This window comes from Cervus elaphus, chromosome 24 (genome assembly GCF_910594005.1).
Source record: "Cervus elaphus chromosome 24, mCerEla1.1, whole genome shotgun sequence".
NCBI classification, from domain to species: Eukaryota; Metazoa; Chordata; class Mammalia; order Artiodactyla; family Cervidae; genus Cervus; species Cervus elaphus.
In genome coordinates this window covers 55,686,144-55,711,600 of record NC_057838.1, presented here as the reverse complement: position 1 = coordinate 55,711,600, position 25,457 = coordinate 55,686,144, and the positions used below count along the sequence as shown (strand labels likewise).

Sequence of the window (25,457 nt, the reverse complement as noted above, 5' to 3'; positions counted from 1 at the left end):
TTGCCAATAGCTCATTTGTTTCATTAACTGCTAGGAACTACTTACTCCTAATACATGTGCAGTACTTAACATTAAATCACAACATACAGACAGAGCTTTACCTAAATATCCCTAATTAGATGCCATTGGGGTTCAGAGCATGGATAAGGAGGAGAAATGTGCACAATTCAGATTTTGCACATTTTTCTAAGGAAAATTACAAAGTTTAATGAAAGCTTCTCAGCAAGTACATGGTCCCTAAAGCTAAAAATTACAGACAGAAGTTTTTAAACTTTGAGAAGGCAAATTTTATTTATTTGATATATTTCTAAATTTGAACAGCTTCTAAATTTAGTCATCAGGTGCGCTACACTATCCAACTTTCAGTCTCATATATTCACTTTTTTCAACTGGTTTCAGAATTCATTGGGAACTTTGATATTGCTACACATGGATATTTCGGAAAGCTCTTCCAAGGGACAAATTAGTGAATTGTGATTTTTTTTTCAAACTTTTTAGATAATATGTACTCAGGAGTCAAAATTTTTTAGAACTCAAGCTAACTGTTATACTTTAGAAGATGTAAGATTATAATAGGCCTAGTTCTAAAACTCTACAGATAGTATCACCAAAATTTCAACCAATTTGGAGACCCGAGTGTCCAACAAGACTAAGGAAGTTTAAGAACAGTGGAGAATTTTTTTTAAAGTTCCAGACAGGGGACTTTGCTGGTGGTCCAGAGGTTAAGACTCCACACTCCCAATGCAGGGTGCCTGGGTTCAATACATTTCACATGCCACCAGTGAGAGATGGCATGTTGCAACTAAAAATCCTGCATGCTGCAGCTAAGATCCAGCACAGCCAAATAAGGAAATAAACAAATAAAAGTAAAGTTCCATACAGGATGCAATCTGACATTATATAAAGGAGTTGTATGTGTTCACTAAGATGAGCATGGTCTCAGTCAATACTACTTCTGGAATTTCTGCAGTGGGCACAATCAGAACTGAGGATTGACAAGATGGATGTGACACTCAAGAGATTCCAGATGGCCATTGAAATAGCTAGTTACAGACGGAGGTAACAGTAGTTAACTTTCTTTGAATGGCCTTGGTCTTCCTCATAAATGAAATAAGGCAAGCTCCCAATTATACACTGCACAAACATATTTCCCAGGAATAGCTTATCACCCTGACCCACAGACTCCCCGATAGAGAATCTACCCATCATGGCCTTTCTCAAAGAGACTCTCCATAGTTCTTCTGGGGGTGGAGCAAGGGAAGGGGAGCACAGATCCCATGACTCCTTTGGCCACAGCTGATGGATCGAGAACAGGCTCTGGATTCAAATAGGGCCAATAAGATTCTTGTTTCTCTGAATTTGAAATAGAGGAACTAAGCAGTGTCTATTGAACACCTAAATGCAGAAGACATGGATGCTTTCTTTTATTGGTTACTGTTTCACAAGCAACATAAAACTAGGATTCAAAAGAGGAGAGAGAGAAATCAGAGAGCAAGAGATTGACTTTGTCCTTATTCCTGCTCATTTTCCAACTAACTCAATTACAGCCCACCAAGACACTTGGCTATCCTGCTCAGCCTTAGTGAGCTTCCCCAGCCCTGTAGTTCTGCCCTTGTGGGCCCAGTGAATTTGTCAAAGTTAAAACCACCTTAAAGGATCTGTTAGGCCTTTAATGAGCATCCTGAGAGATAATCTGTCTCATTCCTTTGCCACCTGTGGTTTTAATTTTCTAGCCAGTCCTGGAGTTGCTTCCTCTCATCCTTCTGGATGGGTTTCCAAGGTAGAAGTGTTCCTTTGACATCCTCCTCTGCTCATTCACTTGACAAGAATGCATTTGCTCCTTCCTGCTTGCCCTCTATGCTCTGTTGCTCCCGGCAACATGCTCCCTTCCTCATTATTGCTTTCCATCTTTTCTGCACACCTCCTTGACAATATCCTTAAGATACTGTCAGCCAGCACATTACTACTCACACTCCATATTAGGTCTTCCATGTCAGCACCAAATTCCCTGGTTTTCAAGCAAATCTGTTGTTGTTTTCCCTTTAGAGACAATGGAAAGAAACCAGTTTTGGATCTAGGCATACCTGAGATTCAAATCCCAGCTCTCCTGAATGGTGGTGAGACCTCAGGCAGACCACTTAATCTCTCTGTGGCTTGTTTCTCACTTATAAAATAGGGATGCCACATGTCTTGCAGGGCTGTTGAGCTCACACACATGGAAAGCAACTAGTAAGTTCCTGGTACATAACAGGAGCTCAAAAATGCTTATTTCCCCTACATTTAAGATCAATGTGAGATAGGAACAAAGTTACCATAAAAACTCAGTTTAAAAAATAAATTTCATTCCCTTGAAAGTATTGTCCATTTCCTTATGAGACTGACCTCTATTTACCAAATGTCTACTTGTAAAAAAAAAGAATTCAAGGTATTTGAGGATTCAAGGTTTTGTTCAGGTCAAGGTTTTTTGGTTTTTTTGTTTTTTTTTTAAGACATCATTCACAATTATTTCCCATGCAATGATGAATCAAGTTTTAACTTTTATATCATTATTCTTACATAAATATATACATTCTGATCACTTCACAAAGTGAATGAACTGAGTATAGGGAAAGTATCAAGAAAAATGAAGATATATTAACCACCAATCAACTCAGGGCTTCTCAACCTTGCCTCCTTTGACATTGCTAGCAGAGAATGGGGGTGGGGGGGAGTCTAGTGCACTGTAGGATGTTAACTGGCATCCCTGGCCTCTATCCACTAGATGCCAGGAGTAGAGCCCACCCAGCTGCAACAAACAAATGTCTTCAGAAGTTGTCAAATGTCCTCTCGGGGGCAAGACTGCCCCCAGTTCAGAACCACTAAGTTAATTTGATCAATGTATAGTGCCAAGTCAGACAATTCAAGCCCAGTTACGAGTTTATAAGACAAGAAGTATAGTCAAAAACCAAGTATACAGTTTTTCCACTAGTCAGGTAAGGATGTGAAAGACAGGCCATAAAGAAGGCTAAGCAGCGAAAAATTGATGCTTTCCAATTGTAGTGCTGGAGAAGACTCTTGAGAGTCCCTTCAGCTGCAAAAAGATCAAACCAGTCAATCCTAAAGGAAATCAACCCTGAATATTCACTGGAAGGACCAATGCTGAAATTGAAGCTCCAATACTTTGGCCATCTGATGGCCACCTCTTTCCAATGGGAAGAGCCGCCATTGGAAAAGACTTTGATGCTTGGAAAGATTAAAGGCAAAAGGAGAAGAGGGCGGCAGAGGATGAAATAGTTAGATAGCATCATCAACTCAATGGATATGAATCTGAGCAAATTCCGGGAGATAGTGGAAGACAGAGGAGCCTGGTGTGCCACAGTCCATGGGGCTTCAAAGAGTCGGACCTGACTTAGCGACTAAGCAACAGCAAAGTAGCAGTCTCAGTCAATACGTCTTCGCTCCAGAACATTCCTACTGAAAAAAACAAAATGGCTGCTCATCACTTCCAAGATAACAATCAAACGCTAGCTTCACAGAAAAACAGAGAAAACACTGCACGTGCCAGAATTCTGTGTGTCAGTCTGCTCTAGTTCTTGGCTGCTTGCCCACATTCTGCCTAAAACCTACTTCTCAAACTTTTGGAAATGCTTTCTACAGCTTTCAGAACCTGACCTTTAGAGAAGCTTTATCTATGTGTGTGTGTGAAATAGATTTATAATTTTCTCTACTCCTGCAAAGCCAAACCACTTATTGAGTCCAAATGCCAACTGGGGATGGTGGGAATTTGCACACAGATGTCAGTGGACTCCAAAACAAGAACACAAGAGCTCCACCTGCAACTAATTATAGAAACCAAAATTGCACTCTGGCCAGAAGAGGCCAGGTTCACAACCCATCTGCTTTGGCTGATAAAATCACTCTGGTACTTTTTCTCCTGTCAACATAGACTTGCTTCTTAAAATGCTCTGAGGATGTTTTCTATAGGGAATTTTATTAGGCAGTGAATGCTTTGGGGGTGACCACTCCCTCTGCCTTTCCCTCCCAGAGTTTGGTTTCCATAAGTGCCTTTGGCACAAGTGAGACTAAAATAATCTATTCATTAAAATATTCCAAAATGTTTTCTTTGGTTGATAGTGTGCTGTTACTATCCCATTGCCAAAATAAAGTGATCCAGAGAGAAAACAGAAGATGGAAGTCATTTAATTTTCCCAAGGTCTAGCATACAAGAATGTTTATTTTTCTCCCATTAGCCAAGTTTTTCATAAGAAAACCTGGGAATAAAAATCTGTAAAGCTACTAATGCAGTGCATATGGCTGATCCTAGAGCTGACTGCAAGAGATTACGAAGGCAAAAATCAGCTGACATCTGTAACAAAGCTGTATAGTTCACTTCAAATCATTCTTCTACATTCCAGCAAACAAAGAAATCAAGTCTTGGATCTGTGCCATCTCATCTATCTTCAGGACCAAAGGAAGTTTTCACCTACCCACGAAAGACATTTACGATTGTGGCTTCAGTCTAAGTAGGTCATTGCCTAAGTCTGAACCAAAGTTTTTCCACCTTTCTGGAAAGGTAGACAAAAGCTACAATTCTCTGTAGAGCTGAGAAAGATGATTTCAAGACAAGGAAGATGAAATATTTTTTTCTTCTAAGATTCAGTATTCAAAGGTATGCTGTGGTGCTAAAAACTAGTTCATATTGCCTAGTTCTAAATCCATGTGGCTATATAAAGTGGGCAAAATACATACAGACACTCACTTCAAATCAGAGTTAAAGTGAAAAAACTTACACGCAGATATGACATATGACTGACTTCTTCATTTCTCAGAGCTCTCGAAACAACTTGCTGCAACTGCTTTTCAGTCGCTAAGTTGTGTCCGACTCTTTGTGACCCCATCAACTCTAGCCCACCAGGCTCCTCTGTCCATGGGACTTCCCAGGCAAGAATACTGGATGGGCTGCCATTTCCTCCTCCAGGGGATCTTCCTGACCCAAGGACTGAATCCAAGTCTCCTGCTTGGCAGGCAGATTCTTTACCAGTGAGCCACCTGGGAAGCCCTCTTGATACGACTCATAAGCCCTTAAAACCTTTGAAGAGAGTAAGGACAGTGCAACTGGACACCTGTTTTTGTCCTACAGCATCCTTTTGCCCTTCATCTCAATTCTTTTAGAGCATTGCTCCTCTTCCAATGCATGTAGTTCTAACAGGTCATCAGTCACAGTAACCCCTTTTCACATACCCGTCCCTTTCCACCACACTCATTCACTAAGCCCTGAAGGAAGAATATAAAAAGGCAGGACTAAAGTCCTTCCATAAATTTTCTAAATGATAAGTGAAGATACAGGGATCTCTTATCTCTTCGACTGTGACCCACCTCATGAAGGAGAAACTAAGGCTCACATGTAGAGGCAGATACTGAGAACCAGAAACAAAGCAAAGTCCTGCTACAGTTTGAGGCCCTGCATCCAGTCAATCACAATCTCCACACCGGAGTCTCCCTGCAATTTCTCTGCGCATACATGCCCAGTCGCTTCAGTCACATCCGACTCTTTGCAACCCTATGGTCTGTGGCCCACCAGGCTCCTCTGTCCATGAGGTCTTCCAGGCAAGGATACTGGAGTGGGTCGCCATTTCATTCTCCAGGGAATCTTCCCAACCCAGGGATCAAACATGGGTTTCCTGCACTGCAGGCAGCTTCTTTACCAACTGAGCTACAAGGGAAGCCCAATGGGTATCATGACTGGTGATAATTAGAATGTGTGTGTGTGCTAAGTCGTGTCTGACTCTGGGATCCCATCAACTGTAGCCCTCCAGGCTCCTCTGGCCACAAAATTTTCCCAGTGGAAGCCCCCAAAATTAGAATAATAGTTATCAATTCTGATTTTCTATGTTTTATCAGTTAGAAAGGTACTGAGCTACAAGTAACAGGATACCCAACCAGCAGTGACTTAAACAACTAGGGGTTCTTTTCTCACATGACTAGAAGTCTGGAGGCAGGCCACGGCTGCTGCTGGTGCAACTGCTGAGAGATGGCAGCACATATGTCTCTGTGCTTTTCTCCTCCTTCCTTCCATGGTTACTAACAGGCAACATATTGACACTCAAGGCAGAAAGGAGGAGGAAGGAGAATTGCTGGTGACATTTACTCGTTTATCAGGAAAATACAAGTTTTTCCAGAATCTCCCAGATTTCCACTTGGGTTACATTGGCCAGTTACTTGAGGAAGAAGAGGAGAAGTCTGAAGGTGAGCCATTAATCAGACATCATTAAGATATTAGAAGGACTAGCCACTGAAGGAACCTTTGACCACAACAGATGGTTCATCCTCTTTACAGTCTCCAACTTTAATGTCCTGATTCTAGAGCTGCTCTTGAAGTAGCCTTTCCCAAACTGTGACCTTTATACCCTCAGTTTTAGGATTATTTATAATTTCTGACACACACACACACATATATATGTATATATCAGACAAAACACACACACACACACACACACACACACGTATATATTCACTCCACTCCCTTTCTGCTTTACCGGGAATATATTTCCCTGACCCCCTGGCTTTGGGCTTGACCACATAACATGCATTAGGCAACAGAATATTAGTGGACATGATGCAAATAGAGGCTTTAAAATGTGTCTATGTGGTTTGCCTAGACACTTGCCATCTGTGATCCACCATGAGAAGATAAAAGACCTGAATAGCTGCTTGTTCCAAAGAGAATGTGGAAACACGCAGAACATACCTCAACCCCACTTTCAGCCTAGAACCTGGTGCTCAGAGTTTGGCCCTGCCCAACCAAGTTGCAGTCAATCTGTAGATATATAAGCGAAAGGTAAATGCTTATCTCTTTAAGCTAGTAAGTTTGGGGATGGCTTGTTATACATGGCTTATTGCTGTAGCACTAGCTGCCTAATACAGTTTTAAGGTAAGTTTCATGGTCAAGTAAGTTTGGGAAATTGCTAGGTTAAGCAAGTTTAATAAGTATTTTTAACTTCATGAGTCAGAGCATTTCACATGCTGATATGTTGTATTAATTAGTCTCCTAGGGCTGCCAAATAAAGTACCAGAAACTAGGTGGTTCAAACAAGAGAAATATATTGTCTCAAATTCTGGAGGCTAGAAGTTCAAGATTAAGGTGTCAGCAGGTCTCTTCTTTCTGAGGACTGTGAAGGAAGGACCTGTTGCAGGCCTATCTCTTTGGCTTATAGATGCCATCTTCACCCTGTCTCTCCCCGTGGTCTTCTCTCTCTGCATGTCTATGTCTGTGTCCAAATTTCCCCTTTCAGTAAGGACACCAGTCATACTGGACTAGACCCATCCTCATGACCTCACTTTAACTTGATTATCTCTGTAAAGACCTTATAAAGTCACATTCTGAGGCATTGGGGATTAAGACTCCAACATATCTTTTCTCAGGGTGGGACACAATCCAATCCAAAACATACAACATTATGAATTTCTAGGAGAGGAGCATCTCCTATGTTGTGTCTTAAGCTTATTTGGCCAGAAAATTCCCTTTGGAAAGTGTAATTTCCCTTAACACACTTTGGAAACTGGGCTTTGGGGGATCCATGGATTTCAGAATAATAGAAAGAAGACATAGGGATAAGACAGGTCTGAGGAGTGAATATATTTAAGTCCCACCCACAAAACTGATGGGACCCTACTTTCCAGGAATAAGCCCTTGATCTCACAAACATTCAGTACTCAAGGTGACTGCAGCTGCATTTAACTGTCAATGGCCACCCCTTCACAAAGCAGCTGCTTCACCACTTTCCTAGCAGGAGATAGAGTTAATTCCATCACCCACTTCCAACTGGTACAACTCTTTGTATCTGGACACTCACAGTGAAATGAATATTTAGAAAGGAGTTGAATGACCTCTGTTGAGAGGGCCCTGCAGTTATATAAATAAAAGAAAAAATAATAATAAAAGAAACACGGAAATGTGATCCATCTCGACCTTTTCAAGTTACAGACTCAAAATGAGAATCAATAAATCATATGTGAAATTAGCTCAAAGTCTCATCAGAAACCCATATTAATATTGATTGAGAGTAGATCACTTTCTTTCGTGTTAAGCCAGAAATAGAAATTATCACATAACCACCACTTAAAAGCCATAACATTCCCCAGACAGGTTTACTTACACTTCTTAGGTTACATTTCCCAATGACCTTGTCCCACTTCAGCACACATGAGATGGGTAAATATTAGATCTAGTACAATCTCCCAGGGTCTGATGCTATTTATATTCATGCAGATCCTTGACTAGCCATGCACAAATTAGGAAAATGTCTAAAAATCACTTTATGAATACCTAGTTTGGAAAAATAATCCATTAAAAATACAAAGTTAATAATAGCATAAAAAATTCAGGTATATAAAAGGCCAATAACTTATATGCACAAAACTGCAAGATGTAAGTCCTTATGAACTTTCTGAAAATGTATTCTCTACCACGTTTTCTCTCTCTCATCTCCATCACACAGGTGAATAGAAAGGAGTTGTAAAGAAAAGGCAACTATATAATCTTATAGGAAAAAAAAATGGGTCACTTAACTTCCCCCTACGTAGCTGCATTCTCAATATCCACTCGAACCCCACAGGCCATTAAAAATCAAAAAGGGGCTATCTCAAGTGGCAGCCTAACATTCATTCTAAATCTTTTCTCCTCACTTCTACCCAAATCACTCTATAGGTGTGACAATGAGAGCGTGAGACTCCACCTCACTCTTCCTTCATTCAGGAAAACACATCACGAAGCAACAAACACAAGTGATAGCATAAGGATAACTTCACATCCATGCACTCTAGTTTCAACAAACAAAGCAAAGATTCCGAATGTCAGTACTGCAACTCTTAGTATCTCAAGTGTATTTCTATTCATGCAGATCTACGCCTGAGACATAGGGCCTTGGAGAGAATCAAGGAAGTATGAATGGAAAGGGAGTCTGGGGTGAACATCCATCCAGAAACCTGAGTGTCTATACTTCACTCATAAGATATTTGGTCACAGCCACCTGTCCATCGGCTCTAAGGTCTGTACTTTCTTCAATACAGAGAGTGTGTTCAACATCCTCCCTTAGATCTGGAGTTGGGTTCGGCTTCCTACGACAGAACCACAAAGACCTCAGAACACACTATGAAGGATTTGGTGAATGGGAGCCTTCTGTAATAACTGCATGAGGCTAAAAGGTCTATGCTGGTGATCATTAAATTCACAGAACTATAAATTCAATATACAAGAGCATTCAAGTTTCCTCACCTCCACTATAATGGACCTACTTCCTATTTCTATGCACATAGCACAATTCAAATCATTTTCAATCACCTGAATTTAGGTTAGTAAAATGCTACTTATCCAAACATCCTGTGATAGAACTACATTTGTAGATGCAGTCTCTGATTGTTGTGGATAAAGAACACTTGATTGTGGTTTCTTATCCCTTTTACATTCTTTTCTTCCATATAGAAAATGGTTCTGTGATTTTTTTTCCTCTAAAGGGAAAATATAACAAATCATGGTAAATAGTGAGTGGTAGAAAACCTAAACAGTCAATTGTGGAAAAAAAGAAATAAATTCCTAATTAACAATAAAATCCTAATTAAACTAAATTACATTCTGAATCACTCTATCAAAACTATTCATTTTTTTCATCTAATATATAAGTATGATCTTTCTATTACAGTAGGATTCTATTCACAGCTCAGTGATCCTAGAAGGAGGTAGTAAGCATAAATTAAGATCTTAGATGTTGGCATAAAAGAAGCTTAAGCCTTAAGTCACTCAGTCCAGCTCAGTCACTTACCAGCTATGTGAACTTGGGCAAGCTGCTTATTCTCTATACATTTATTTTTAATCTGTAAAATGAAAAAAAGTCTAGCACCTACCTCAAATGACTAATGCAAACATTAAACATGATAATGCATGCAAAGCTCTAAGCACAATGCCTAGTACAGAGTGAGCTCCCAAAAGAAGTCTACTGGCTGCAGTAGCAGCAATAATAGAAACAGAAGCAATGGCAGAAGTCTGGACTGTTCTCCAACTTTATTTCATCTAGCTCCACTTTTTGAGAAACATAAAAACAACACTGGTAAACATTTTTAGTGTCCTCTCCTATCTGACTCTTCTCTCCTTCCTGGGAAAGAGGACTATACCTCACAGTCCCTCATCTTTGTGTCACTTCCAGCCCAAGGAACTGCGGAGCCGATGTGCCAGCTCCAGGCACTCTCTTCCTCTGCTGCTGCAGTTCTGGAAACCATGTGCCAAGATGCAGAAAACCTGGATCCTGAGTCACTGCCTGGAGGAGAGCTGCCCTGAAGGGTCACTTGACCTGCTTCATACTTCAGGTAAATAAGAAATAAATCTCTGATGTGTTAAGTCACTTAGATTTGAGGTCTAGTGAGCACTGCAGCAGGATCTATCCTATTCTGACCAACAGGTATTGATATACCCCTAAAAGGGATCCTGATATACTTCCAAGAGGGTGGAGGGAAGATGTTCAATTTTTTATTAATAACTTGCTTTTTGTCAATCTTTATATTCTTTGTTTTGTAACACTACCTCATATTGCAAGTAATTTTCAAAATCTCCATGCTTATCCCCCCTTTTATATTTTTAATCTAAAAAAAAAAAAGCAAGAGGGAGGGGACACATGTATACCTATGGCTGATTCATATGATATATGGCAGAAACCAACACAATATTGTAAAACAATTATTCTCCAATTAAAAATAAATAAATTTTTAAAAAGAAAATAATTATAGTTTGCTAACAGGTTAATACTGGGGCTTTAGCTGGGTCATATGTTGCATAGTCATATGTCACCCACAGAAACCATGGTAACATGTAATTATAGTAGGTCCCAGAACAAGGAAAAGGTAATGGGAGCACCCTCAAATATTCACTTGCTTCTGGCTTAAGGCAAAATGGAACAGTTAAGTGGAATTGTGGATATTACCTGCTCTAAACTTAACCATGCCTTACAAAATAGAAAAGGGGCTTAAAATGTTTTTAGTAAAAACAAAAAGGTTTTGTGTGTCATTAAAATTTACTTTAATACATAATTTTATTTTGTCTCTTCCATGCTAATTCTTTGTGAACGTTATAGAAGACACATAATATATTAGCACACTAGCACATCATGTCTTTAATAGATATACATACATGTATAAGTAGGTAATCTGTGCTCAAAAAAATTACTGATAAAATCATAAGAAAAAAGTAAGTTCCTAAACTGCTTTAACCATTTTCCAAAGCAACTAAAAAAGGAAGAAAATCAGTACAGAACTGAGGAAATGCACATAGTAGTAATAGAACTTCATATAACAGCAAAGTCATAAAAAAGGAAAAGCAGAAATGATAGTGAAGGGCACTGATTTCATTTAGGAATGAAGAACAAAGCTTTCTGTTGCAACTAAAAATCACATTTCCACATCTGAAAACCAGCAGAGGCTCTGTCAGATAATCAAAGGGATAAGATGACTGCTTTCCACACACAGGAGAATGAAGAGGAGATTCTCAAACAGATCAGAAATGTTTCTATGAACACGTGGACTCCAACAGCGCAGCAGGCAAGGAAACGTATAGGAGGTCAGCAGATGATCCCCAGAAAGGCAGAGAGCTTCATTAGGTCAGCATCAAGACCAAGTATCAGAGAATCACTCGTGTAGCCAAGTTAGAATTATCTTCAGCTTCTACAGAAAGTTAAATGACATTGGAGAATTTTTTCCAGCCAAATGGCACAACACTCTACTCCCCATCTCTTAGCATTTATCTTACTGGTAATAAGAGGTGAGGCTGGGACTTAATCCCAGGCATGTATTACTCCCGAGCCACTGTGAACAGCAGCATATACATGAGCCTCACAGTGTAGGTAGGTTTCCCAGGTGGCGCTAGTGGTAAAGAACCCACCAGCCAATGCGGGAGACATAAGAGACAGTGGTTCAATTCCTGGGTTAGGAAGATCCCCTGGAGGAGGGCATAGCAACCCACTCCAGTATTCTTGCCTGGAGAATCCCATTGACAGAGGAGCCTGATAGTTCATTGGGTTGCACAGATTTGAACACAACTGAAGCAACTTAGCACACACAATGTAGGTAGGATTTGAAAATGGAAACTAGTTGGGACTGAATAGACAGAGGCAGGGAGAGGGGATGCTGAGAAGGCCACTAATGGAAGAGAACAAAAATCTTGAGTATGTGCAGGAATTCCCAAGTGGTAGTATAGGGAGCAACAAACTCTGGAAAATTCTTCAAGAGATAGGAATACCAGACCACCTGACCTGCCTCTTGAGAAATCTGTATGCAGGTCAGGAAGCAACAGTTAGAGCTGGACATGAACAACAGACTGGTTCCAAATCGGGAAAGGAGTATGTCAAGGCTGTATATTGTCACCCTGCTTATTTAACTTATATGCAGAGTACATCATGAGAAATGCTGGGCTGGAGGAAGCACAAGCTGGAATCAAGATTGCTGGGAGAAATATCAATAACCTCAGATACGCAGATGACACCACCCTTACAGCAGAAAGTGAAGAAGAACTAAAAAGCCTCTTGATGAAAGTGAAAGAGGAGAGTGAAAAAGTTGGCTTAAAACTCAACATTCAGAAAACTAAGATCATGGCATCTGGTCCTATCACTTCATGGCAAATAGATGGGGAAACAGTGACAGACTTTCCTTTCTTGGGCTCCAAAATCACTGCAGACAGTGACTGCAGCCATGAAATTAAAAGACGCTTACTCCTTCAAAAAAAAGTTATGACCAACCTAGACATCATATTAAAAAGCAGAGACATTATTTTGCCAACAAAGGTCCGTCTAGTTAAAGCTATGGTTTTTCCAGTAGTCAAGTATGGATGTGAGAGTTGGACTATAAAGAAAGCTGAGTGCCGAAGAATTGATGCTTTTGAACTGTGTTATTGGAGAAGACTCTTGAGAGTCCCTTGGACTGCAAGGATATCCAACCAGTCCATCCTAAAGGAAATCAGTCCTGAATATTCATTGGAAGGACTGATGCTGAAGCTGAAACTCCAATACTCTGGCCACCTGATGAGAACTGACTCATTGGAAAAGACACTGATGCTGGGAAAGATTGAAGGCAGGAGAAAAAGGGTACAACAGAGGATGAGATGGTTGGATGGCATCACCGACTCAATGGACATGAGTTTGAATACTTTCCGGGAGTTGGCGATGGACAGGGAGGCCTGACGTGCTACAGTCCATGGGGTTGCAAAGAGTCAGACATGACTGAGAGACTGAACTAAACTTATGTGAGTGTAGGGAGCACAGATGTAGAAGGAGGTGGTATGAGATAAGATTGCAAAGGCAGGCTTAGGCATTCCAGGAGAAGGTGCTATAGGCTTAGTTAGAAGTATACTTCACTCTGGAGGCAACGAGTAATTATTGACGGCTTTAAAGCAGGGGAATGGCGTAACTACAAGTAGACACTGGGAAAACTAATCTTGCTATGACATGGACGATGGACCAAAAAAGAGTAAGAATGTGCCCTGCACATAGTTAGATGCTTAATTAATACTGAATGAATAAAGGTAGAAAGACTAGGTTAAAATTTATCATGTTTCTCTAACATAATATTGAACCCATCCTCTCCAATCCCATTTAATATTTTTCAGTTTGCTATTTAGTGAACCAACTTCCCTCATTCTAGAAGGAAATAATGTTGCTGATGCATCCAAAAAAAAAAAAAAAAATCAATTCACCAGTCAGATGTAGCCCTCTAAATGTTGTTGTTAAAGTGTCTACTCCTATAAAAAAAATCTTCTATTCAGGGGGAAGCACATCTGAGCTGCTTTTGGGACTACTGAAAAAGAAAACAAAATTAACCAAGTATAAAAGTTAGCCAGTGAGGTGTGGTTCCCCCTCTTCTGCAATAGTGTGAAAGGGTTATTGGCAAATAAGCAGATCACAAGCTGTAACTTTATCTTTCCTATGCCCTCTTGTAGTCTTCACATCAAACATGTACTAAGCCATAGGTTTCTTGATGATGCCAAACTTTCTCCTGTACAGGCCGTGGTACCATCTGCAAAGCATCAACTACTCAGTGAGAAACCAAGGCTGAAAACATTGACATGAGTCATAACCTACCTGATTTTCTTCATGGGAAACCCTCATCTGCTCCTTGAGGACAGACATCTGAGCTGCCTCTTCTTTCCTCAAGACTCTCTCCTTCTTGAGCTCAGGACTCCAGAAGGTCTTGATACTGTTCATGGAAGATCCCAACTTGCTATCCTTGATGTCGAGCTCTTTTCGTAGGAGGTCATTCTCTCTCTGAAGTTCCTTTAGCTGGGCTTGAAGGTCTAACATGGTGCTATCTCTTACCTGCCTCAACATGGAAGGGACCTGGTGGTGGTGATGATGGGATGAGCTGGTCAGACCACCATGTTGATCCGTGTATGAAAGGACGTCTGTGTGGGAAAGTCCAGCAGAGGCAATATTGGGACTACTCCCCATAGCTGTGACTCGGCCTCCATATACAGCTCGATTTGTGGCCCTTCCCAGAGTCATAGTGCCCTTTGGGTAAGTTGTTGAGGCCACCCCCTCATGATCACTCAGATACATCGGTCCAGATGTAGCATAGGCTGCATTAAGGGACTGGATATTCTCCATGGACAGAGTCTTGCCTGTTCCTCCACCTCCCCCACTACTTGTTCTTCGGTGGCCCAGACGAGGAGACCGTGGCAAACGAGGCGATCTGGAAGGGCTACCTTCCAGATTCGTGATTGTTCTTGCACTTCCATACATTTTTCTTTTCTTATGAGGTGCTACAGAAGAGAAGGAATGCTATATTAAGTTGGAGATTAAGCCAATGTTTCCACCGTTGGCCAGAATTTTCACTGCATTCTTTTCATAGTCTGTACTAGAAAATGCATCCAAACAGAGATCTGAAAAATGAAAAAAAAAAATCAAAAATAAATTTATTTAGAATTCTGATAATTAACAGCATTAAATTTCAAAAATATGTGTGTGTGTGTACATATAGATGATAGATTGATGATGAGAATGATAGATAATAAAGAGTCACACCCATGTTTATTTAAAAATAGCAATGACCTCAAACTTTACTAACTACATTTAAACATTTTGAAAATTTCCCCCATCATGCACTGAAGCAAGGTCAAAAGTTCTTAGAGCAAAAAAGCAGCTCATTTTTCCTTAGGAAAATGAAACTCTGTGTTTTGGTCTGTGCTAAGTGATAGTTGAGGCCTCCAGAAAAATCACCATAGAATTCTGTATCATAAGAGATCTTAACTATAAAATACTCCACCTGAGGCACATGACCCTCATACACAAGTGGCCTGACAGTGACTCTGATATCTTGTTTCCAAGAATGTCAACCAATAGTCAAACAGGTTGTCACCTCCCTTCCTGTACCCATTGCGGACATCACTAATCCATCACAATCTTCTTTCCCACTAAATTCAGGACTCTTATGAGCACAACATTCTAAACCGTTTACCAACCGATACTTAACACATGAGTTGGAACCTGTTGGCCATCTTGAAGTCAGAAGAAAAGAGGTGGCTCAAACCAACAAGGCTCCTATACACACTGCCAAATCCTAAACGCTCTCACCGGAGAAAATCACAGTCCCGTCTCTCTCCTGGAGAGATCTCCCGGAGAAGGGAATGGTTACCCACACCAGTATTTTGCCTGGAGAATTCCTTGGATGGAGGAGCCTGGCGGGCTACAGTCCATGGGGTCACAAAGAGTCCTACATGACTGAGCAACTAACACTTCACTTCATGGTTATGCAAGTACTTTGGGGCAGATTTCTGTAGCCAGGGCTACAAGATTGTGATTATCCTCCAGTGTTAAGATCCAAATGGTCTTAGTGGGTGCATCTTGGCTTCCTGTTCTTGCTTTTAGGGTGTGATTAGTGTGCTTTCTTTTTCTTCAGCTTTTAGACATGGAGACCACGGAGTTTTGGAGAGAGGCCAACTGAGGCTCAAATATCCACTCTAACACTGACAAGCTGAGTGACTGTGGCAAACTATCTGCTATGTGCTTCCTTTCTCTGATCCATAAAATGTGGGTAAAATTACCTAAATCAGTACTGTAAGAAATATGTAAGATAATGTTTTTAAAACACCCAGTTTGATACCTAGCACAGAATAGTCAATAAATAGTTTTTGTTGGTAGTATCAGTGAGATAAGTACATTGATAGCATTATAGAAGTCATCTTTTATTTTACCTGCATATCATTCATTCTCCCTCCACTCCCCACCACCCCCCTCCACTTTCTGGTAATACTGTCCATTCTTCTCAGAGAAATTATTTCCAAATCTCTACCCACAATTCATTAGGTTTAGGTAAGGCTGACTCTCTTTACTCTATCCTGGATGATGCCAGTGGTAAGAACACGACCCAGACCTGGCTGATCATCACATTCCATCCCCCAGACATGATAGCTGGTTTAGGAATGGGCATGTGACCCACAGTGGTTCAAAATCAGTCCATATCATGACTTTTGCTGGAATAACTGGGAAAGATAAACTCTTTTCCAGCTAGAATTATTTGCTTTCAAGATAGAGTTTATGAGTACTACCATGTGGAAAGTGCTTTCCTGAGAGTGAAGCTAATGCAAAGGAAAGCAGAGCCAATCTTTGAACAGTGTGAAATCAAACCAGGTGACATCATCCGGTACTCTGCACCCAGCAGTTACTGAAGCTACCTCTATCCCTAGGACATTACAGCTACACAGGCCAGGCAGACTACGTTAGTGGTCCCAACTCTACACCCTTCCTCTAGCTGAGTCCTTGGCTGTGCCCTCCCAATCTGACTCTGGGTTCAGTCATGTGACTTGCTTTGGTCAAAAAGGTGATAGTAAATGTGAAGCCTGCAACAGCACTTATGTGTTTACCCTCTTGTTCATTTTCTTCTGTCATAGAAATTAGAACGTGCCCACTCTAGCCTGCTGAAAGATGAGAAACACGGAGTCAAGATGTCCTGTGAGTAAGTGAGTGAAGTTGCTCAGTCGTGTCCAACTCTTTGCGATCCCATGAACTGTAGCCTACCAGGCTCCTCTGTCCATGGGATTCTCCAGGCAAGAATACTGGAGTGGGTTGCCATTTCCTTCTCCAGGAGATCTTCCCGACCCAGGGATTGAACCCGGATCTCCCACATTGTAGGCAGACGCTTTACTGTCTGAGCTACCAGGGAAGTTTTCTGCTAGTCAATAGCCAACCAACCCCAAGACACTTGAGCAGCCCAGCCAAGATCAGCAGAGCCGCCTAGCCAACCAGCGGTTGACCACAGGTGCATGAGCAAGTCCACTTGAGATCCAGAAGGCCCCATACACTCATAGACAACATGAAAATGTCTTAGTATGCCACTGATGTTTTGTGGCTGGTTGTTTTGGACCATTACTAAGGCAACAGATAGTGATACATTCACCAATAAATTTCCTTTTTTGCTACAGTCAATTCTAATCAGAGTATCTGTCATTTATGCCCAAGAGAGTCCTCACATATAGCATAAAGAAATACTTTGCACACAGGCTTCTTCTTTCCCTAAAAAGTCCCTCCAAAGAATTATACACCTGTTTCTAACTAGTGAACTTAAATTTCAAATCTCTATGTTGCTCAAAGCTTAATTTTGTTTTTCTTGAAAACATAACAAAAATCATTTTGTATCTAAACCTTCTGCACGAATAATCTGTTGTTTTTATAAAAAGGTGAGTCAACAGACCTCTGGTGGGCTGCCATCTATGGGGTTGCACAGAGTCGGACACGACTGAAGCGACTTAGCAGCAGCAGCAGGCCCAACAATAGGAATTCAGTTACATAAATGACGAGACAGAGACAGACAGAAGTTAGAATAATGTGACCAGTACATGAATATTTAATGAAATAGAAAGATACTAGTAGTGGGGGGTAAGTAGACTAAAAACAAATTTATGGTCGATTCACATTTTAAAATATATATGCATACACACTAACTTGCCGAGAAGACTGGAACAATACACATTAAAGTGTTAACAGTGATTGGATTCAAATGGTTTTCATTTTCTTCCTTTCGTTTATTTGCATGTTCTCAATTTTCTTCATTTTCCATTGTCTTTTTTAGTCTCTATTTATTTCAACTCTGATCTTTTGTTATTTTCCTCCTCCTAGTAACTTGGAGGTTAGTTTGTGCTTTTTCCAGTTCCCTGAGGTATAAATAGGCTATCTATTTGAGATCTTTCTTTTCTCTTAACGTAAGTATCATCACTATCAACTTAAGAAAATAATATGTTTCCTTCTGTAGTTCCAATAGTTAAATTAATTGTTATTTTTGTTATGCTTAGAACTTAGGCCCTAGCTAAGCCACCACTTACAGATATTATCTTCCAAGAAGTAATAAAATCTAACTTGTCCTTCTCTATCTTCTCTTGTGTCTAGAGGCTGACATTTCTAAGGTCTCTAGCTACATTTGAAGTCCCAATCAAAATTCAGTAAAATTTACACCCACACAGATTTAATCTTCAGTAACATTGCCAGCCCAGCTGGCCAAGGCTCCAGAGAATTGCAACCACCAACAAACAAAAAGTGGATTTCCTCCTTTTAGAAACACATACAACACACACATAACATATAACATGTACAGCTATATTAACTTGTTTGAATTAATGTTTCTTTATTTAAATATTTGAATGCTTTTTTCTACATTTAGTATCAGCAGTTTAGTGTCATAGAATGGATTGAGAAGTTTTCCATTTTTCATATAGCCTCAAACAGTTAGCATAATATGAAACTTCTCTATTCTTGAAATGTTTGGTAGAACACACCCATAAAATTATATGAGCTTAGTTGTTATCTTTTCACTTTTTACTGTGCTCACTGATCTATTCAGATTTGTTACCTATTTTGTGTCAATGATCATTAAAATATTTCTTCAGGAACAGTCTGTTGTATTGAGACTTTTTCATTCTTCCTGCTGCTGCTGCTGCTAAGTCGCTTCAGTCGTGTCCGACTCTGTGCGACCCCATAGACGGCAGCCCACCAGGCTCCCCTGTCCCTAGGATTCTCCAGGCAAGAACACTGGAGTGGGTTGCCATTTCCTTCTCCAATGCATGAAAGTGAAAAGTGAAAGTGAAGTCGTTGAGTTGTGCTCTTAGCGACCCCATGGACTGCAGCCTACCAGGCTCCTCCGTCCATGGGATTTTCCAGGCGAGAGTACTGGAGTGGGTTGCCATTGCCTTCTCCTCATTCTTCCTAGTATTGTTCTATATAATTCTTCCTCAAAACTTTAAAATCTCTTCAAATTATGTCTCCATCACATTCATAATGTTGTGTATATTTTTCTGCTTCTCTTGATGACAATATGACAAATGCTTGTCTATGTTCTACTGATACATTTTACTATAGTTTGTCTTCCATTTCATCAATATCTCTTTATCCTTAATAGTAGTTTCTATTTCCTATGTGTTTATTTTTGTTACATTTGCCATTTTGCAGTAAATGTTCATTTATCTTCAGTCATGTTTTCTGACAAATGCATATAAGATTACACATACTGGCTAGATGTTTTATGCATAAAATCCTTCTGTAAACAGTTTGCTATTTTTCTTTTGAAATTTTTTCTATTCTAGGAAATATTCAGGATACATTTAAATGTCAAAGTAGATAGATGTTTTGGGCTAAAACTTTGTAGTCTTGATTTTATGGCATTGGGATCACAGAATGTAACATATATATCTCCTAACCTTTGAAACTTGCCAAGACTTCCTGAATGGCCCAATAAATGATTAGTTGCCTTAATTTTTAAAACAGCTAATAAAAATTTATAGAAGAAATTTAAATTTATATATGTATACAGAAGAAAATGAAAACACTCTCAATTTTGTCCTTCATAGACAACCTTTATGATGTTGTTTCCAATTCCTATTGTCTGTATTTATATAATTTCAGATAAAATTTGTATTGTATTCAGATGCTGCAGAAGTGACACTGTTCCATCTCTGGGCCTAGCAGCTTCTGATTTTGCTCTCTTCAAAAGCAGAGTTGTAAGGTTCAAGCTATCCTACTGGAACAACACAGAAAGGCCCAGGAAGATGAGATACCACATGGAGAGGGAGATCATGAGAAGGAGAGCACAAGCATCCCAGCCAACAGCCAGCACTAAGAGGTCGGACGGGTAAGACAGCCACCTCGGACCTTCCAGCCCAGACCAGCTGCCATCTGAAATCAGTGCATGAGTGACAGCCAACACCGTGTGTAACTTGAAGGACCACTCAATCAATCCACGTAGTGACAGGAAATAATTCACTATTGTTTAAAGCCCTCTGAGCTTGAAGGGTTTTGGTTGTTTTTACATAGTAAGAGAACTGAAATAGTCACTTAGTGTTTCACTGAATGGCTATCCAATCATTTCCTCACCTAACCACCTATTATGAGACACGCTGGGACATGTTGTTGTCATTCAGTCACTAAGTCATGACCGGCTCTGCAACCCCATGGACTGCAGCATGCCAAACTCCCCTGTCTTCCACTATCTCCCAAAATTTGCTCAAATTCATGCCCATTGAGTATGTGATGCTATCTTATCATCTCATTCTCTGCCATCCCCTTCTCCTTTTACCTTCAGTCTTTCCCAGCATCAGGGTCTTTTCCAATGAGTTGGCTCACTGGGACACTTAGGTAATTTCTTTTTAAAATTTTAAAATATCTCAGTCAGTATTCTGATAGCGAAAGCTTTGCCTACATCTCTTATTACTCCCCTAGGGTAACGTTCTAGAAGTAAAATTACAAGATTGAAATTTAAAGGCTCTTGATACCCACATCAAAATTCCCTTCAGAAATGTTAACACAATTTACACTCAGACGCTCTCACCCTTGGATATTTTTCCTTCACAGCCTCTAGTCTTTATTCTCAACACAGAGCAGAAGCCATCTTCTCTTGAGGCTGCTAAAAGTCTCTGAATTACCCAACTCAGGGTCACCACATACTCAGTAAATACACCTTAAGAAGTATTTATTAAGCACCATTAATGTGCTACACTAGCTCTGCTTTAGGCCACTGCTCTTCAACAGCACTTGCCTGTTCAGATAAACAAGGCTTAATGGGGTTTTGATTGTACACCAAGGTGTCTCAGACACTTTAGGACACCAAGCTGTATTGTGACTATTTCAAAACTGAGGGGCTTCCCTGCCAGACAAGTGGTTACAGCTCCCTGCTTCCACTGTAGAGGGTACACATTTAACCCCTTATCAGAGAACTAAGATCCCCCATGCCACACAGTATAGGCAAAATAATTTTTTAAATAAATTTTAAAAATTGAGAATGTAAGGTATAAATAAATTACCAAATTTATGTGACAAGAGAATCCCTTTTCCCTTCCGAATACCTGAATTCACTGAACATTCCACTTTATTCATGCAATAATTATATTTTAAGCAGCAGCTTAATTCCCACTCTTGAAAGCTGAGGATAAAGCAGTGATTGAAACAGACTCAGCTCCTGTCTATGGGAAGTTTACTCTCTAGAGGAGACCTTCTCAACATTTTCTTCATCTCAGATCTAACAAAGTTTGAGGGGAAGATGGTGACAGGAATTAGGCACTGCTTGAAGGGCGTGGACATGAAACTGGCCCAAAAGTCTCAGAAACGACCTCTTGAGAAATACAGACGATCAAGCTAATGACTGTTTGGAGTTTTAACCCTCTAGCACAAGAAATTAATATAATTCTGTGTTTATTTTTCACACAACAAAGAAATGAGAATTTCAAAAAGAACACAAGTCAGTCATCAGCAGGGAGTGCATGTAAGAAGTGAGGAAATCAGTTGATGTTTCTTATGTCAAGGTCACAACAGACAAGAAGCATTTTGTATAATACCACACAACTCGTCAAACCAAACAGGAACTCCAGAGAACATTTAAATGGTAACAGAATAATATTTTTTATCCCTATACATCTCTTTCTTAACAGTAAATTTTAATTAGCAACCTAGGCCCAATACTTTATTTTGGAATTAGTCTCTTCCACCAAATTTACAAAGAGCAGGATGGCTTCCTGGAATCATTTCACTACTGACTCCAAAGCACACAGAGCGCTGTAGATTTCGCAGATGACAGAAAGGCCCAGTTGACAAGGTAAATTCGAAGTAGTCAAACAGGAGATGGCAAGAGTAAACATTGACATTTTAGCAATCAGTGAACTAAAATGTACTGGAATGGGCAAATTTAATTCAGATGACCACTATATCTACTACTGTGGGCAAGAATCCCTTAGAAGAAATGGAGTAGCCCTCATAGTCAACAAAAAAGTCTGAAACACAGTACTTGGGTGCAATCTCAAAAACAACAGAATGATCTCTGTTTGTTTCCAAGACAAACCATTCAATATCACAGTAATCCAAGTCTATGCCCCAACCACTAATGCCGAAGAAGCTTAAGTTGAATGCTTCTATGAAAACCTACAATACCTTCTAGAACTAACACCCAAAAACGGATGTCCTTTTCATTATAGGAGACTGGAATGCAAAAGTAGGAAGTCAAGAAACACCAGGAGTAACAGGCAAATTTGGCCTTGGAGAGAAAAACAAAGCAGGTCAAAGGCTAACAGAGTTTTGCCAAGAGAACGCGCTGGTCATAGCAAACACCCTCTTCCAACAATACAAGAGATGATGCTACACATGGACATCACCAGATGGTCAATACCGAAATCAGATTGATTATATTCTTTGCAGCCAAAGATGGAGAAACTCTATACAGTCAGCAAAAACAAGACTGGGAGCTGACTGTGGCTCAGATCATGAACTCCTTATTGCCAAATTCAGACTTAAACTGAAGAAAGTAGGGATAACCACTAGACCATTCAGGTATGACATAAATCAAATCCATTATGATTATACAGTGGAAGTGAGAAATAGATTTAAGGGACTAGATCTGATAGACAGAGTGCCTGATGAACTATGGATGGAGGTTCAGGTTCCTGACATTGTACAGGAGAGAGGGATTAAGACCATGCCCAGGCTTCAACAGTACATGAACCGAGAACTTCCAGAGGTTCAAGCTGGATTTAGAAAAGGCAGAGGAACCAGAGATTAAATTGCCAGCATCCGATGGATCATCACAAAAGCAAGAGAGTTCCAGAAAAACATCTACTTCTGCTTTATTGGCTATGCCAAAGCCTTTGACTGTGTGGATCACAATAAACTGTGGAAAATTCTTCAGGAGAAGGGAATACCAGACTACCTGATCTGTCTCCTGAGAAATCTGTATGCAGGTCAAGAAGCAACAGTTAGAATCGGACATCGAATAATGGAGTGGTTCCAAATGGGAAAGGAGTACGTCAAGGCTGTACATTGTCACCTTGCTTATTTAACTTATATGCAGAATACATCATGCAAAATGCCAGGCTGGATGAAGCACAAGCTGGAAACAAGATTACCGAGGGAAATATCAATAACCTCAGATATGCAGATGACACCACCCTTATGGCAGAAAGCGAAGAGGAACTATAGAGCCTCTTGATGAACGTGAAAGAGGAGAGTGAAAAAACTGACTTAAAACTCAACATTCAAAAAATGAAGATCATGGCATCTGGTCCCATCACTTCATGGCAAAGAGATGGGGAAACAATGGAAACAGTGACAGACTTTATTGTCTTGGGCTCCAAAATCGCTGCAGATGGTGACTGCAGCCATGAAATTAAAAGACGCTTGCTCCTTGGAAGAAAAGCTGTGACCAACCTCTACAGCATATTAAAAAGCAGAGACATTACTTTGCCAACAAAGGTCCATCTAGTCAAAGCTATGGATTGTCTAGTAGTCATGCATGGATGTGAGAATTGGACTATAAAGAAAACTGAGCACCAGAGAATTGATGCTTTTGAACTGTGGTGTTGAAGAAGACTCTTGAGAGTCCCTTGGACTGCAAGGAGATCAAATCAGTCAATCTTAAAGGAAATCAGTCCTGAATATTCATTGGAAGGACTGATGCTGAAACTGAAACTCCAATACTTTGGTCACCTGATGCGAAGAACTGACTCTTTGGGAAAGACCCTGATGCTGGGAAAGATTGAAGGCAGGAGGAGAAGGAGACTACAGAACACAAGATGGTTGGATGGCATCGCCAACTTAATGGACATGAGTTTGAGCAAGCTCCGGGAGTTACTGATGGACAGAGAAGCCTGGCGTGTTGCAGTCCATGGGGTCACAAAGAGTCAGACACGACTGAGCGACTGAACTGAACTGACAAGGTAAAGCAAAGGCAAATTCCCATGGTTGTCAAGTCCTCCTAAGTCTTGTGATTCCTTCCTGTTCTGAGTCATTTCCAAATCCCTCAGCCCAGATGTGTTTAAGTCTCCTGATATATTTTTAGGTACTTGTTTTGACACTCGGGGTTTTTTTTGGTGTCGTCTCCTAATTCTCATCTATCCTTTTTTTTTTTTTTTTTCAGTTCTCTAAAATGAACCTCTGAGAAACAGCAAGATCATCGTTACTCAGTAATCAATAATGCAAGGACTCCTATTACCCTTTACTGACTTCAAGAAAACCATTTCTATGCTTTTCCAACCACCTATAAATACATTACAGAAAATGAGGTAGCAGTTAAGATCTTATTGTTTTAAATACTATTATGAAGCCAAGATAGGTCCAATCATTGAGCTTTCTTGTAAACTCTCAAAAACACCTTCTTTCTAAACACTAATAGAGGCACAGATGTAGAGAACAAATGTATGGATATCAAGGAGCGGGAGGGGGGGAAATTCACAGATTGGGATCGACATATATACCCTATTGACACTGTGCATACAATAGGTAACTAATGAGAACCTAATGTATAGCTCAGGGAACTGCACTCAGTGCTCTGTGGTGACCTAAATGGGAAGGAAATCCACAAAGGAAGAGACATATGTGTATGTCCAGCTAATTCACTTTGTTGTACAGGAGAAACAAATACAACATTGTAAAGCAACTATACTCCAATAAAAATTAATTTTTAAAAAATGCATGCTTTCTTAGGTATTTGTGATGTACAATCTTAAGGATAAATTAGATCAAACTGGGTAGAGAAACAGATATTGCTGAATGTAATAAGAAGAAATTAATTGCACACCTTTCACTTTAAAAGCACCTTATAAATAAAATCTGAAGTCCAAAGGTAGGTTCCATTAATGCTTCAAACACTAAAATAAAAAACTGTACAGGTTTTATGAACCTATACGAATTCTTTCTCCAATTACATATGGATTCATAAATAAACACTCATCCACTCACTCTCAAAAGGTTTAAGGACTCTTGAACTGTAAGCTCGGGGGAAAAAGATGGAAAGAGCCTTGATTCCGGTCTAACTCAAGTATCTCAGACTATCATGGTCTAGAATGGTCTATTTTAAGAAAAAGTCACTTCCTGCTATCTGCTCTAAATTAGGTTAAGTTTATTTCCACAGATCTCAGCCTCAGCCCATCACCTGAGCCCTGCTGACAGACCATGTGAGCTGAGATCATCACTATCTCCCAAGAT

At 40.1% G+C, this 25,457-nt stretch overlaps 1 protein-coding gene across 1 annotated transcript in view; it reads right to left on the bottom strand.

The window, feature by feature from the left end:
- ERC2 (ELKS/RAB6-interacting/CAST family member 2) overlaps positions 1 to 25,457 on the bottom strand; it is a 981,757-nt gene that overhangs the window by 930,833 nt on the left and 25,467 nt on the right. The window contains exon 2 of the mRNA XM_043885488.1: positions 14,094 to 14,890. Coding sequence (XP_043741423.1) covers positions 14,094 to 14,750 — 657 coding nt within the window. The 5' untranslated portion in view covers positions 14,751 to 14,890. The remainder of the gene's footprint in view (positions 1 to 14,093; positions 14,891 to 25,457) is intronic.